The sequence below is a fragment of the Sminthopsis crassicaudata genome, chromosome 6 (assembly GCF_048593235.1).
Source record: "Sminthopsis crassicaudata isolate SCR6 chromosome 6, ASM4859323v1, whole genome shotgun sequence".
Classification (NCBI taxonomy): Eukaryota; Metazoa; Chordata; class Mammalia; order Dasyuromorphia; family Dasyuridae; genus Sminthopsis; species Sminthopsis crassicaudata.
Genome location: NC_133622.1, coordinates 94,219,814 through 94,233,052, shown reverse-complemented (window position 1 = coordinate 94,233,052; position 13,239 = coordinate 94,219,814). Strand labels below are relative to the sequence as shown.

Below are 13,239 nucleotides of genomic sequence, written 5' to 3'. Positions count from 1 at the left end.
TTAGAAACTAGAAACTGAATGAATACCCATCAATTGGTAAATGGTTAAATAAATTATGATATATGAATATTATGGAATATTATTGTTCTGTAAGAAATGACCAGCAGGATGATTTCAGAGAGGCCTGGAGAAACTTGCATGAATTGATGCTAAGTGAAATGAGCAGAACAAGACAATACAATGATCAATTCTGATGGACATGGGTCTTTTATATAAGGAGATGATTCAAACCAATTCTAATTGTTCAGTGATGAAGAGAGCCATCTATACCCAGAGAGAGGACTGTGGGAAATGAGTGTGTCCCACAACATAGCATTTTTACTCTTTGTGTTATTGTTTGCTTGCACTTTGTTTTCTTTCTCAGGTTTTTTTTTTCCTTCTTGATCCAATTTTTCTTGTGCAGCAAGATAACTGTATAAATACATGTACATATATTGGATTTAACATATATTTTAACATATTTAACATGTATTGGACTACCTGCCATGTAGGGGAGGGGAGAAGGCAGGGAAAATTTGGAACAGAAGGTTTTGCAGGGGTCAATGTTAAAAACTTACCCATGCATATGTTTTGTAAATAAAAAGCTTTAATTAAAAAAAAGAAAAAGAAAATATATGTTAACAAATTTAATGAAAAAATGATACTAAATGTATTCATTTTTAAAATAAAAAATAAGACTGAAAAAAAATCATAGACCTCAGGTTAATAACTTTCTGAACTAATATGACCCGTTCAGCAAAAAGAATAGAGTCCTATAAAAACTAAATTTGACCAAGCTAAGCAAGCTAATTTATGGCATAGATGGGATAGCACCTCTAGATTCCTAGAGCATACTTTCCACCACATAATATGGCACGGATTATTCTTCCTCAACCCCACTCCCAATACATGGTGAGGACACACACACACACACACACACACACATACACACAGACACAGACACACACACACACACACACACACACACACAACAGCAGAGGTAATATCGAAGGAAGAGGAAAGCTATAAGAAAGGATTGTTAATGGAAGAAATTAAGGGAGGAAAGGGATCAGTCTATGGGAGAACTATCAAGAGAACAATAAAATCCATTTAGTAGAATCCATGAAGAAGATTTGGTGAAATAAAATTGGGAATGTAGGTTAGATTTAGGTTATAGATTTAGGAATATAGACATAGGTTATAGAAATGCCAGACTAAGCATATGTACCTGATCCTAAGAGGTATCTAAGAAGGGAAGAGTCATAGTGTATGAGATCTAATTACTACAGCAGTTGAATGTGTAGGAAAAGCCTGGAAAGATAGAACCCAGGGGAGAGAACAAAGAGGCTTTTTAAATAATCCTGGTGAGAAAAGGGAGTGAACTAGGGTAATGGTGATGAGAGAAAAGAGAAGGAGGCAGCTAGATGTAAAAGTTGGTAGAGAGAGCATTAGCAGTAGATGGAATATGGCAAGTAAGGGGAAGGAAGGCATCACCTGGAGAATGGCAATACCATCAAGAGAGTTGGGAAAAGATTTGGGAAGTCAGTTTTGATTCTATGAATTTACCTATATATGTACAGAGAAATCTCAAGGGCTGATCCCATCAAAATGTGCCAAAACTTTCCTGTGGGGACATGGATATTGTGAATTCCTTGTTTTGTCAATTTTCATTATTAGCATACTTCAAGATTAATATGGCATACTTCAAGATTAATGATGCTGGCAAACACAGTGCAGATCTTTTAAGGGAAGAGGGCAGAGAATTTCCTTCCTATTAACTACAAAATAATCAGGAAAATAACTCTCCAGAACTGCAGTAGGGAAGGAGACTGTGATGATTTTCCTTGTGCTGTGCTGCCATTGCTATGTTTTCTACATAAATTAAAGCCATTCACTGAAATAAACAACATATTTATTTTTATTATAGCTTTTTATTTACAAAACATATGCATTGGTAATTTTTTCAACATTGATCCTTGCAAAATCTTCTGTCCCAACTTTTCCCCTCCTTCCCTCTTCCCCCTTCCCTAGATGGCAGGTAGTCCAATACTTGTTAAATATATTAAAATATATGACAAACAACATATTTAGAAGATAAAGCCCACAGATTTAAAAAATATATTTTCTAAATAGATTAACTGAATAATGTATTTTGGAGATAAAGAACACAAATTAAGAAAATATGGCTTTGGCCGAAAGGTTCATCACTAGAAGGCTGGCTCAACAACAAATGATATCTTTTGGGTTTTTTGGTGAGGCAATTGGTGTTAAGTGATTTGTCCGGGGTCACATAGCTAGTAAATATTAAATATCTGGGGTTTGAATTCAGATCCTCCTGACTCCAAGACTGGTATTCTCTCCACTGTGACACCTAGTGACCCCTACCTAGCTAACGGTATCTTTCAATCATGCTACCTCATGATTCAGCTGCTAGGAAATAGAGTGATTATGTCCAGCATGATTAGCATTGATGGAATCTATGCCAAGTCATGGATTGGTAAACTGTGAATACTTTGCTTTAGATGGACATCAGCTTATGTGGAAAGGAACAATATTAGAAAAGGCTGAAAGTGTGGTACCAGATTGTGGGATGATAGACTACTGTGAACTTTAGTCAGGAGGTAATAACAAGCTATTCATGAGCTCTGAGCAGGCTATTGACAAGGTCAGATCTGAAAACAAAAAAGATCAGTGTCATAGCAGGATAAAGGATAATTTGGGAAAATAGAAAGTAAAAGCAGAATGATGTTCCATATTGAAATTATTAAGGCAGATGGCAATGATGGCTTTTCCTGGGCATAGGAGTAGAGGCTGGTATTGAAAGAGAATGGATTGGAGTAATTACAAAAAAAAAGGTTTAGAATGTGCAAGAAATAGAGGTTGAGATGACAAAATTTTGAACAAGGGAGTCTGGGTGAGCAGCAGAAACTAGATGTGGGGTTTAATCAATATAGAGTATTTTCATGTCGTTGAGGAGTTTACATTCTATCAGGGAAGGAAATATGAATGTATATACAAAATGAATACAAGATTATTTTTGGAAGGGGCAGGAAGACATTAGAAATTGTGAAATAAGGAAAGGTCTCGTGTAGAAGGTGGCTTTTGAGTCTTGAAGGAAATGAGTTACTAAGAGGTGGATATGAAGAGAGAATACATTCCAGGAATGGAGGACACTGCATGGAAAGGGACTGGTCAGGATTTAAAAATAATGATTTGGAACTCATTTATGTAGATGTAATAGTTGAAGCATTGAGAATAAATGAAATTGCCAAATAAAGAGTATAGGAAGGGAACAAGATGGTCAGGACTGAATTTGGGATAATAGTTACCATAAATATTCAGGAAGAGGATAAAGACCTATTGAAGGAGACAAAAAGGATCAGTTAGAGGTAGGAAATAGGGAGAATTGATGTCTAGAAAGACTAAGGAGTAGAGAGTAACCAGGAGATCAAATGCTCAAGAGTTCAATAGATGTAGAGAGGCTAAAATATGAGGACAGAATAAAGGCCAATGAATGGATTAGGCAGTTATGAAGTCATTGGTGACATTTGAGAGAAAAATCTCAGTGCACTGGTAGTGGAATCTATACTGCAAGATGTTGAGGAGAGAGGGTGACTGGGGGTAAGGAAGTGGGGGCATCAAGTATGGGCAACTCAAGAAGTCTGGGGAGCAGGAAGATAATGGGATGGTAACTGGATGGAACACAAGAATCAAGGGAAGACCTGAATGTTTGTATTCAGGTAGGAAAGAGTCATTGAAAAGAGAGAAATTAAAGGGAAGGTGGGAGCAGCTGGGAGTCTAGGGGATCAAGTATACACACGAGTTAAAAAGATCAGGCCAGAACTATGAGACTTCCTCAGGCACACTAAGGAAGGAGGAAAGAATCTAATAGAACATAAGCTCCTTGAAAGGAGAAACTGTTTCATTTTTACCTTTGTATTCCCAGAGTCTATTACATAACACATGTTTAATAAATTCTGGTTAATTGACTGAAGTTTTGAGGGAAGGAAATTTGGGGGAACTAACAAAAACTGCCACTTTACTTACATAGTAAGTACTTACTTACATACACTTACACTCTACTTTGCAATAGCAATTTCTAAATTGGTCTCATGAAGTCTTGCCCAGTCCTTGTCTCAAAAACGTGTTCATGGGATACTTAGGCAGCAATTTCTGATGACATTTAACAGCTGAAAAATATAACCCTATATAAACTTATGAGAAGCCCCAGAAATTAATTTAAAGTTTGAACCCCAATTCCTCTATTACTATCTTTGTGACTTTTGAGCAAAGTAAGGCTTCTGCAATCCTCATTTCTCAGGCTGTAAAATGAGGGATGGGTGACCTACTGGATCTAGGTAGTCCCTTCTAGCTTTAAATATGATGAATTAAATCCTTAATTAATTAAAATATGGTTGATTAATTAAATTAAAAATAAAGTACACAAAGTTCATTAATAAAGAAATCTTTAATTTTAAGAAAGAACATTTCAAATTTTTAAGGTTTTTCTAATCCTGATAGGATTATTCATGCCATTTATATTATCAATTTATTTTGTTCAGAATTGTTTGAGACATCTAAAAATAAGGTTCAACTCTTCTGTCTTACAGCAATATATTCTGTCTTCCTAAAGTCCTTGTGTCATTATATATTTTTAACTTTAAAGACAATAATACCTTTTTATGTATAGAAGAAACCATCTGGCATTTAAAGGCAAATCAGATTTTTTTTTTCCTGACAGCCGGCATGACCATCTATTTTGCTCACCATGGGTAGGACACAGATTTCTCATCTGCAATAGTCATATTATTTATTTAATTTTGGGGGTAACAGAATTCAAAATAAGAATACATTGGGTACCATTTGCATAATAACAGTTGCCTTAAACTTGAATATATTTCCTTTTAGATTTCAAAAGTTTTAGGTTTAAATTTAAAGTATAAAATCACCTAAAGATTTTATAAATCAGTTTTATAATCTTGATTGTGACTTCTACCTCCAAGAGTGCATACTAAGAAGTTATTCTTTTATAGAGTAGTGCAGTGGAATGAGATTTGATACTGGAGTCAGGGACCTTCTACTTACTACCTGTGTAAACTTGAACATTGAGCCTCAACTTTCTTTACCTGTCAAATGAAGAGGTTGAACTGGATAACCTTTGAAATCTCTTCTAGCTTCTTAAACTATAGTCCTACTACTCTGTTTCACTATAACTGTCATACAAGTATATAATTAAAATAATTATCATCATATTATTTGTACTTGCTACTTACCAAATATTTGTGACCAAAATCAAGGACAAATAAGAGCTAGGTCATGGACCATGAAATGTCACTGTTGGTTTCTAGGCAACCTTTATATAAGAAATAAATGACTTTGAGGCAAGAGTTAATTGTTGGATAATAATTACTGTCTGCTTTCCCCAGTCAAGGCGCTAGTAAGTGCAGAGTTAAATCTGACCCTGGACTTCACCCACCCTCTACCATTATCTCTATCTAGTCAATTGATTCAGGTAGCCATGTTTGATTGAAAGATGGAAAGATAGACCACCTCAAAGAGGTCCCTTAACTCTTAGTGCATGTGGCTAAACCCCCAAAGAAAACAGCCCTGCACCAACTGAATAATGGCTTCTCCCATATGTTATCACACCAAAATAAAAGTTTGGAATCATCAAATAAAATAGGAATCTCTCACAATTTTTAGACTTAAATCTTACTCTAATTCTGTTTCATCTTCAAATAAGCCACTTATTAATTACTAAAGAAGTATTTCCTTTTACAAAGTATGATGATGATTTAAGATCTGTTTGACTGTGAGCAAGGTTTTATATCTCCTTCAGCCTGTTTCCACATCTATAGAAACCAAAGATTTAGGTAAGATGGTCTCTAAATCTATAATCCTTAGTTTCATTGTCAATTTATCAGCCATCTCCCTGCAAAAATGACGTATTTTTTGAAGAAGCAAAGCTTTGTTTTCCTGAAAGTCACGTAAAGTTATTTTTAAAAAAGAAAACAAAGTAGTTCCTATAATGTGACTGCACCAAACCTTCAAGTTCTTACTATAAGTTTTCTCTAAAATGATTAGACAAATTTTATTGATCAATATGACAAATCTTATCTACTATCAATATAATCACAAGTAAGTCACTTAATCAAAACCTGACGCTCAGTTTTCTCAATCAGTAAAAAACTAGAATGTCTTTGAGTTTCCTTACAATTCTAGAGTGATGATTTTATGATCTCATGAACTTTACTGATGAAGCCCAAAATTTTGTCAGCCTTTTTGGCCAGAAGCAGTCAAAAGCATTCGACAGAGGTGGCTCAGAACCAGGAACATCAAGGTTTGAACATATACTCATTGTGTGATCCTTGACAGGAATTTATAATCTCTCTAAGCATTTTTCTAGTCTACAAGTTGACAGGAAGATGTTGAACTGCATAAGTGCGGGGACACTCCGCATCAGAGGTTTCTATACTAATGAAATCACTGGTTCAATCCTTATCATTTGTAACCAAAAAAGCACATTAGTCTGATATTTTCAATTTATTTTACCCAGATTCCTAAATCATAACTTTTCCATATTATATCACTTCATAAACTCTAATTGGGTTATCTTTTTATGAATGCATTATCTTGCATTTGTCTCCACTAAAATTTACCTTTCTACCCACTTGCAGGAAGAAGTTCAGGTGGTGGTTCTGCAATTTATCCCTATCACCTTGACAAGTCATTACTGGACAAAACTTAGTGGCATCTATATACTCGTATATCTCACCACTCAAATATTCTTCTAGCGCATTTATGAAAGAATAATAACCAAGATTGACCTCAATACCAGTCCTTCAAACCTGTTATATCAATTATACTTTTCCACTGGACACATATAAATTTCTCTACTACTTGTTTTCTATTAACCTAGTTTATAGTTCTAGTAGAATTACTAATCATTTCTGTTAACCAATTCCCCACATTTTATAGTGACTTTGGTTAATTTCCTTTTTTTTTTCCCTCTGTGGTAGTATGGATTGAGTGCTGAATTTAAAGTTAGCAACATTTCTCTTCCAGAGTTCAAATCCAGCCTCAGATACATATTAAATATGTGACTCTGGACAGAAACTTAAACCTGTTAGCCTCATTTATGAAATGAACTGAAGAAGGAATAGCAAAGCATTTTGCCAAGAAAATCCCAAATGGGGCCACAGTGAGCCAGTCATAACTGGAAAATGATTGAAAATGATTGCTTTATTGATATCTTTTGTTTTGACATCTCTAAAATTCCTAAATGTAGACCTTACCCATAGAGTTATCCTTTATAACAAATAGAATTTTTAAAAAGACGGAGTGGGGGGGGGAACCAGTTCTATAGTACAACAATTAAGTCTGATATTGATGAAGAGTCCCATACCCATATCATACTTCAGGTATGTAAAGAAGGGAAGGAGGTGGTTTTACTCCTTTTCTTCTTCAGGGCCAAGATTGATGATGATAAATTACACAAAACTGAGTTTCCTTTGTTTCATCATTCATTCACTTTATATTGTAGACATCAGGTATATTGTTTTCCTGGTACCACTTTATTCCCTTTACATGACTTCCCTTGCTTCTCAGCATTCATCATATTCACTGCTTCTCACCACAATGTGGTGTTTCATTGCATTCCAGACCATTTATTTCACTCCAATCAATGAGCATGTGCTTTGTTTCTAATTCTTTGCTAATACAAGTAATTTGGTATATGTGGAACCTTTTTTGTTTGACCTCCAAGTATAATCCTAACAATTGGCTCTCTGGGTCAAAGAGCATGGACATTTTAGTTATTTTATTTGTATAATTCTAAAACGATTTCTAGAATAGTTGGACCAATTCACTGTTCTACTAACAGTGTATCAGCACACCACTCCCTTCCAATAATGACTATTCCCATCTGTTTTCATGTTTCCCAATTTGTTGGGTGTATAGTGAAACCACAGAGCTGTTTTGATTTGCATTTCTCTTATTATAAATGATTGGAGCAATTTTTCATATGGCTGTTTACACTCTGCAATTCTTTTGAGAATTGTTTATTTCTATTCTTTGATCTCTTCTCTGTTGGAGGATTAACTTTTTAAAATAATTTCTGGTACAGAACTTTGTGACTGGCTTTCTGAAAGACTTGATAAGTTAAATTAAATCCTGTGTGAAGTTTTATTTTGTCTCTGAAAGGATTCTGAAACATATTCTGTTTTTTAGCATGTATATTTATGTATGTGTATACCTTATTTACATATGATTATCCTAGATATACCATCAAAGCAGTTTCCTACAATTTAGGGGCTGGTGAGGTACCTTTAAAAGAAAAGGCCTCTTTCTAATTGACATCTGTTTAGTTTTTTTGCCAAATAAAATAAGCGAATATCTTACTAGAATTTTTTCAAGCTCCCAAGTGCCAAAATTATTGGCAGGAATTATCCAACATTAATAATGAGGAGGATGCTGAATTTTTCAGTAAAAATGAAAAGAAGTGTCACAAAATTCCAGGTTGTCATTATAAAATTTTTCAAAGACTGATTAATATTTGATATATCATTCTTCTAGAATAGATACCTTGTTTCCACTTGTGAATTTGAGCTAGAACCCCTGATTGTGAACATTATAATCAACAGAAAAGGGCAAATATAGGCGCTCTTTATCCCAACCTGTGGTTTTCTATTTTTGGCGACAACGGACTGGATGGCCTCTGGGAGATTGTAGTTCTCTTCCAGACTAAAAAAGAACCTGAATAGATTGGGAGATCCCTGGGGGAGAGCAACTTTGAAGAACTAAAAAGAGGAGGGGTCCAGAAAGAAGAGGGAAGAGACCTGAACAGTGCAGCCCATCATCCAGGCTGGCAAAAATTATACCTTCCAGTAGACCATATGATGTTTCATCTAGACAGACATTGCCCTTTTATATTCCATTTTACTCTGTGGAGATCCTAATAGATTTAACAAGATCTGAGCCAAGCACTTAAGCTGCCTTGGATAAAGTTGTCCCTATCCAGAGAGAAACATTAACTAGACCTTCCCATAGCAAAAAGATATATTTTTATCATGAGATATTGCTAGTACAATATAGTCCAGAGCAAAGGTGTCAAACTCATGATCCACAACACTGCCCAGACCAACCTGAACCAGATTAAAACATAAATGGAAAATATTTAACATAGAAAATAAAAAATTATGACAAAGCATAGACAACATTAATATATGATTTTCTGTGTGCCTGCAGGAATCCTTATTTATGGTCTTGTGGCCCCCATTTTTAATATGAGTGTGACAACTGTGGTTCAGAGACCTTTCTTTGGCAATTCAGGATGACCTTACATCCTTGGTGAACACTGGACAATTCTTTTGATGAACCAGAGAAATAAACTTTATCAATGAAATAGAATAAATTTCTATCAAATTGAATCAACAAATCTAATGGAATTGATTTGAATTGAGGGAGAATACTTGGCATTACCAAAGAAAACAAAGAATGTGAAGTAAGTATATATGTATCATAATAGAGTGTTGAATTTGCATTCAGGAAGAGGAGTTCAACTCTTGCCCTAGACACATATACACATATGTAATATACATAGACATAGTTGTTGTATACTTCAGATTAAATTGCTTAACTTCCCTTAGTCTCACTTTCCTTATCTGTAAAATGTAGGAGTTTGAAAACCTGATGATTTTTAAATTTCTTTTCAATTTTAAGTTATTATCCTATATGGAATGGACTCAAAGTCTTGGAGTAAAGAGGAATTCAAGTTTTGCCCCAGTTTCCAGCTGTGTGATCCTAAATAAATCATTTAGCCTCTCAATTTTCTGAGGAAACTCTCTAAAATCGTTTATTACTTGCCAGTCTGTATCAGTAGGAGTTTTCACACTAGGATTTCCTCATCCTTATGGAATCACAGGTTCTGATCCACCAGAAATCAAAAATAAAAATAAAGGAGACTTTTATTCCCCAAAGGTTATTTTATTTTCTCCAACTTGGTACTAGAAAGCACCAATCTCAAGCCCTTGTTTTGATCAACAGAGGGTGGGAAAAGTTTTCAGAGTATTATTAATAATATTATTAGAATATATTAGAGCTCTGCCAAGCCCTCCCCCTCTCCTATATCCTTTTTCCATCAAAACACATCCCAAATAAGTCACCATTGTAATAAGATCACCAGCCCAGTTAATCCAGGGTGTGATGTCCAGGATCAGTCACAGCTCTTGACTCAGAGACCTGGTTCAAGCTTTACATACCAGCAAGTAGTAGCAGTCACATGTGTCTCAGAGGTTTCCCTTGTCCTGTTAAGATTTTTTCCTGCATTTTTAAAAATAAATGTATGGCAAGCTACAACTAAATTCTGTTTTTTTTCAAGGTGTTGAAATGACCTCCCAAAATAACTGCCCCACATATGTGGCACATAATTGAAACATGTATTCATTCTGTAGTTTTTATCTCTGGCATAAAACCTGGATCCCCGTGACCCACTAAAACATCGGGAAGAAGGCCGTGCGTTTGGACTGGAATCAGTTCTAAAATAAGGTTCTTACTGGTTGACAACTAGAGACGGCCAGCCGACCTCACCTATGGCGTGTACTAGTTAGTGAATATGAGGAAGGGCAGTTAAAGTAGTTCCTTTCTTTCCCAGGCTGAGATTTTTCGCACCCCCTGCCCCACCAAGCCCTCCAAGACTTTCTCCTACCTTCCAAACCCCCATTACTTCTGAGGCAGAGCTGCGATTTCAGTGGAGTAGAGGAAACGTTTGTACGCAGTTGAGATTCTTCTGAAGGTGGCAATCAGGAGGCACTGAGAAGTTACTATTTGCCCAGGATCACACATACAACCTACAGGGCACAGAAAGGGTAATTGGCCCAGCTGCCCAGATCAGAGAGAGTAAATAGCTTACCCACGGGGCACAAGAGCGTTAAGGGGGGCAGTCACCTGGGTCACTGTGAGTAATTGACTTGGCGGGGTCACCTGGATGCCGATGAGTGTCTGACCCAAAGTAACAGTACACCTGGGACATGAGAAAGGTGGGCAGTTTGCCCTAGGTCACTCAGAGGCCTGACTTGGCCAGGGTCACCCAGCACCTGGATGACACAATGTCTCCCCCGGGTCTCTTGATGGCACTGATTGGCAAAGCACCTTGGATAGTGAGGAGGTGAGTGGTTTGCCCACAGCTGTCTTTAGCTAATGCCCATAATAGGCAGGACTTGACCCCGTTCTTCTTACTTAGGGACCGGTTTTCTTTCCTCTGTGTGCTTCTTTCCCTTCCTCCTTTCCCCTCCCCCTCCCCCTCAAGAAAATCCTCCTGGTATCAGTGGTTCAACCCTTGTCCCGCCGAGGCTCAGCTGAGTCCCTGCTTTTAAAAATAGCTGATGCTGGTGCAATGCTTGCTGCCCATCCCCCTCCTCGCACCCACTAGCCCGCCCCGAAGTGGTCGCGGACCGCGTTTCGTGCCGCGGCCTTTGCGTGGGGTAAAAGCTGTTTTGTGAAACCAACATACCGGGAGGGGAGGACAGGGGAGGGGGAGTACGGCCCCTCGAAATCCCGCAGCCCGGGCTCCTTGCGCCCAGGAGCACGTACCCCGATGCTCCCCGAGCACAGCTGGAAGGACCAGGAGCCCCGCAATGTCCGCAGACATCCAGCCCCCGGGGTGCGGGAGCGGCGCTCAGCAGATGCTCCCCAAAAGGAGGCTAGCGAGCGGGGAGCAGTGCCCCTCCAAGCGAAAGGCTAGCTGGGGTCTTCTGACCAGTCAAGGTTAGTGGAGCAGTTCGTTCACCATCTTCTGGGGCCCTGACCAAGTCCCCTCGATTTTGCAAAAACACTCTCTTTGCTGGGGATGCTTTCCAGAAGGCAGCCTAGGAACAGAAACGTAGGCTCCGGGCAGGGAGACTAGAATGGTTTGGGTTGGGTTGGTTTTGCTTATCTTGCACTCCCAACCCAGAAATGCATCAGCTGACTGACCCTCCACTCTGTAGGATGCATATTATTGATTGTTGGGGCAAACTCAATACATCTCAGCTGTTCACCTTTCTGTCTCTGGTGAGCCTGAACCGGGAGCAAGGAGAGCGAAGTCTCCCCTCCTGAGGTTCACAACCACAGCAATATGGGCCACCCAAGGGGGTCAGTGTAGTTTAGCTCCCCGAAGGAAGAGAATAATCTAAGGCATCAATATTTCTACAATTGCTTTCCTACTCCGGACAGATGGAAGGTATATACATTATATTATACATTATACATTATATGTAAATATATATAATATTGTATAATATAATATATATAATTGTATATACAATATATACAAATAGATATAGATATATAGGATGGACAAAGGCTGCTGAGCAAATTCGGGAAATAAAATTTCAGTTAGACTGCTATTATTTTCAAAAAACAAAGACCATTATGGAATGTTATTTATTTCAGGAGAAAACAATGAAATGTTTGGAAAAGGCCTAAGTGGGAAATAGTAACCTATTCAAACAAATTAAACAAGAATTATACAAAAGTTTGAAATGCCACCTGACAATTTCATATTTAAGATTGTTATAAGGGATTATAGAACTATAGAGCAACATTTACCTTTGTGGATTCTGGACACATGATTTGCCTAGGGAATTCTGAATACATAACTCTCTGCACTCATACAAATCATTCATTTCTCTCAAATTCTAGTCTCAGAATGTTGCTTGCTACAGAGATGCTATAAAGGTTAAGTGCTTGCCCAGGATCAGGCTGCTAATGTATATGAGGAGCTAGGCTTGAGCCTAGGCCCTCCTTTCTGAACTACATCACTCTTATCTGGGCACCTAGGATGTGTTTTTAATATTAGTTGGGAAAGACAAGTCCACCTCATTGAGGTTGTTAAAGATGCCCTGCTTTAATTGGTATGGGGTTCTCTCTCAATGAATCACTCAACGGGCAGCCTTCTGGTAATAAGTATCTGATAAAGCAGGATTATGGGGAATTTTTTGTTGTTGTTTGTTTTTCTCTTCCATTTCCTTACTCCTACTTTAATGATTACAGAAGGAAGAAATCAAGTAAACTAACTAAGGAAGCCATTTACAATTCAAAGAAAGCAAGAGGAAAAAATAGAGGCATTTAGCTCAGCAATTAGACACAAGCAAATCACAGGAATAGTTTATGTAATTTTCCATGGGGAAAAAAATAAAATAATTAAGCAATAGTGAAGAAAGAGATGAGTCAGATTCTAGGAGGAGGAGACGGTGTCCTGTTAGATTACAAATAAGGGTAGTG

General features: G+C 37.4%; 1 protein-coding gene and 1 long non-coding RNA gene across 5 annotated transcripts in view; one reads left to right on the top strand and one right to left on the bottom strand.

The window, feature by feature from the left end:
• Positions 1–11,620, bottom strand: part of LOC141546992 (uncharacterized) — a 59,334-nt gene extending 47,714 nt beyond the window's left edge. The window contains exons 1-3 of one of the 2 annotated variants that reach the window (XR_012483487.1): positions 11,489–11,620; positions 10,685–10,826; positions 9,957–10,299 (exon numbers count right to left, since the gene is read on the bottom strand). This is a non-coding gene — a long non-coding RNA (uncharacterized LOC141546992). Of the gene's footprint in view, positions 1–9,956; positions 10,300–10,684; positions 10,827–11,488 lie in introns of those variants that run through there. The other variant, XR_012483486.1, reaches the window with a different exon arrangement.
• The window catches only part of ASB5 (ankyrin repeat and SOCS box containing 5), an 88,840-nt gene that overhangs the window by 46,777 nt on the left and 28,824 nt on the right, over positions 1–13,239 (top strand). The window contains exon 1 of one of the 3 annotated variants that reach the window (XM_074275244.1): positions 3,557–3,719. The exons of 1 other annotated variant lie outside the window; for it this stretch is intronic. In XM_074275244.1, coding sequence (XP_074131345.1) covers positions 3,665–3,719 — 55 coding nt within the window. In that variant the 5' untranslated portion in view covers positions 3,557–3,664. Of the gene's footprint in view, positions 1–3,556; positions 3,720–11,314; positions 11,743–13,239 lie in introns of those variants that run through there. One more of the 3 variants, XM_074275243.1, reaches the window with a different exon arrangement.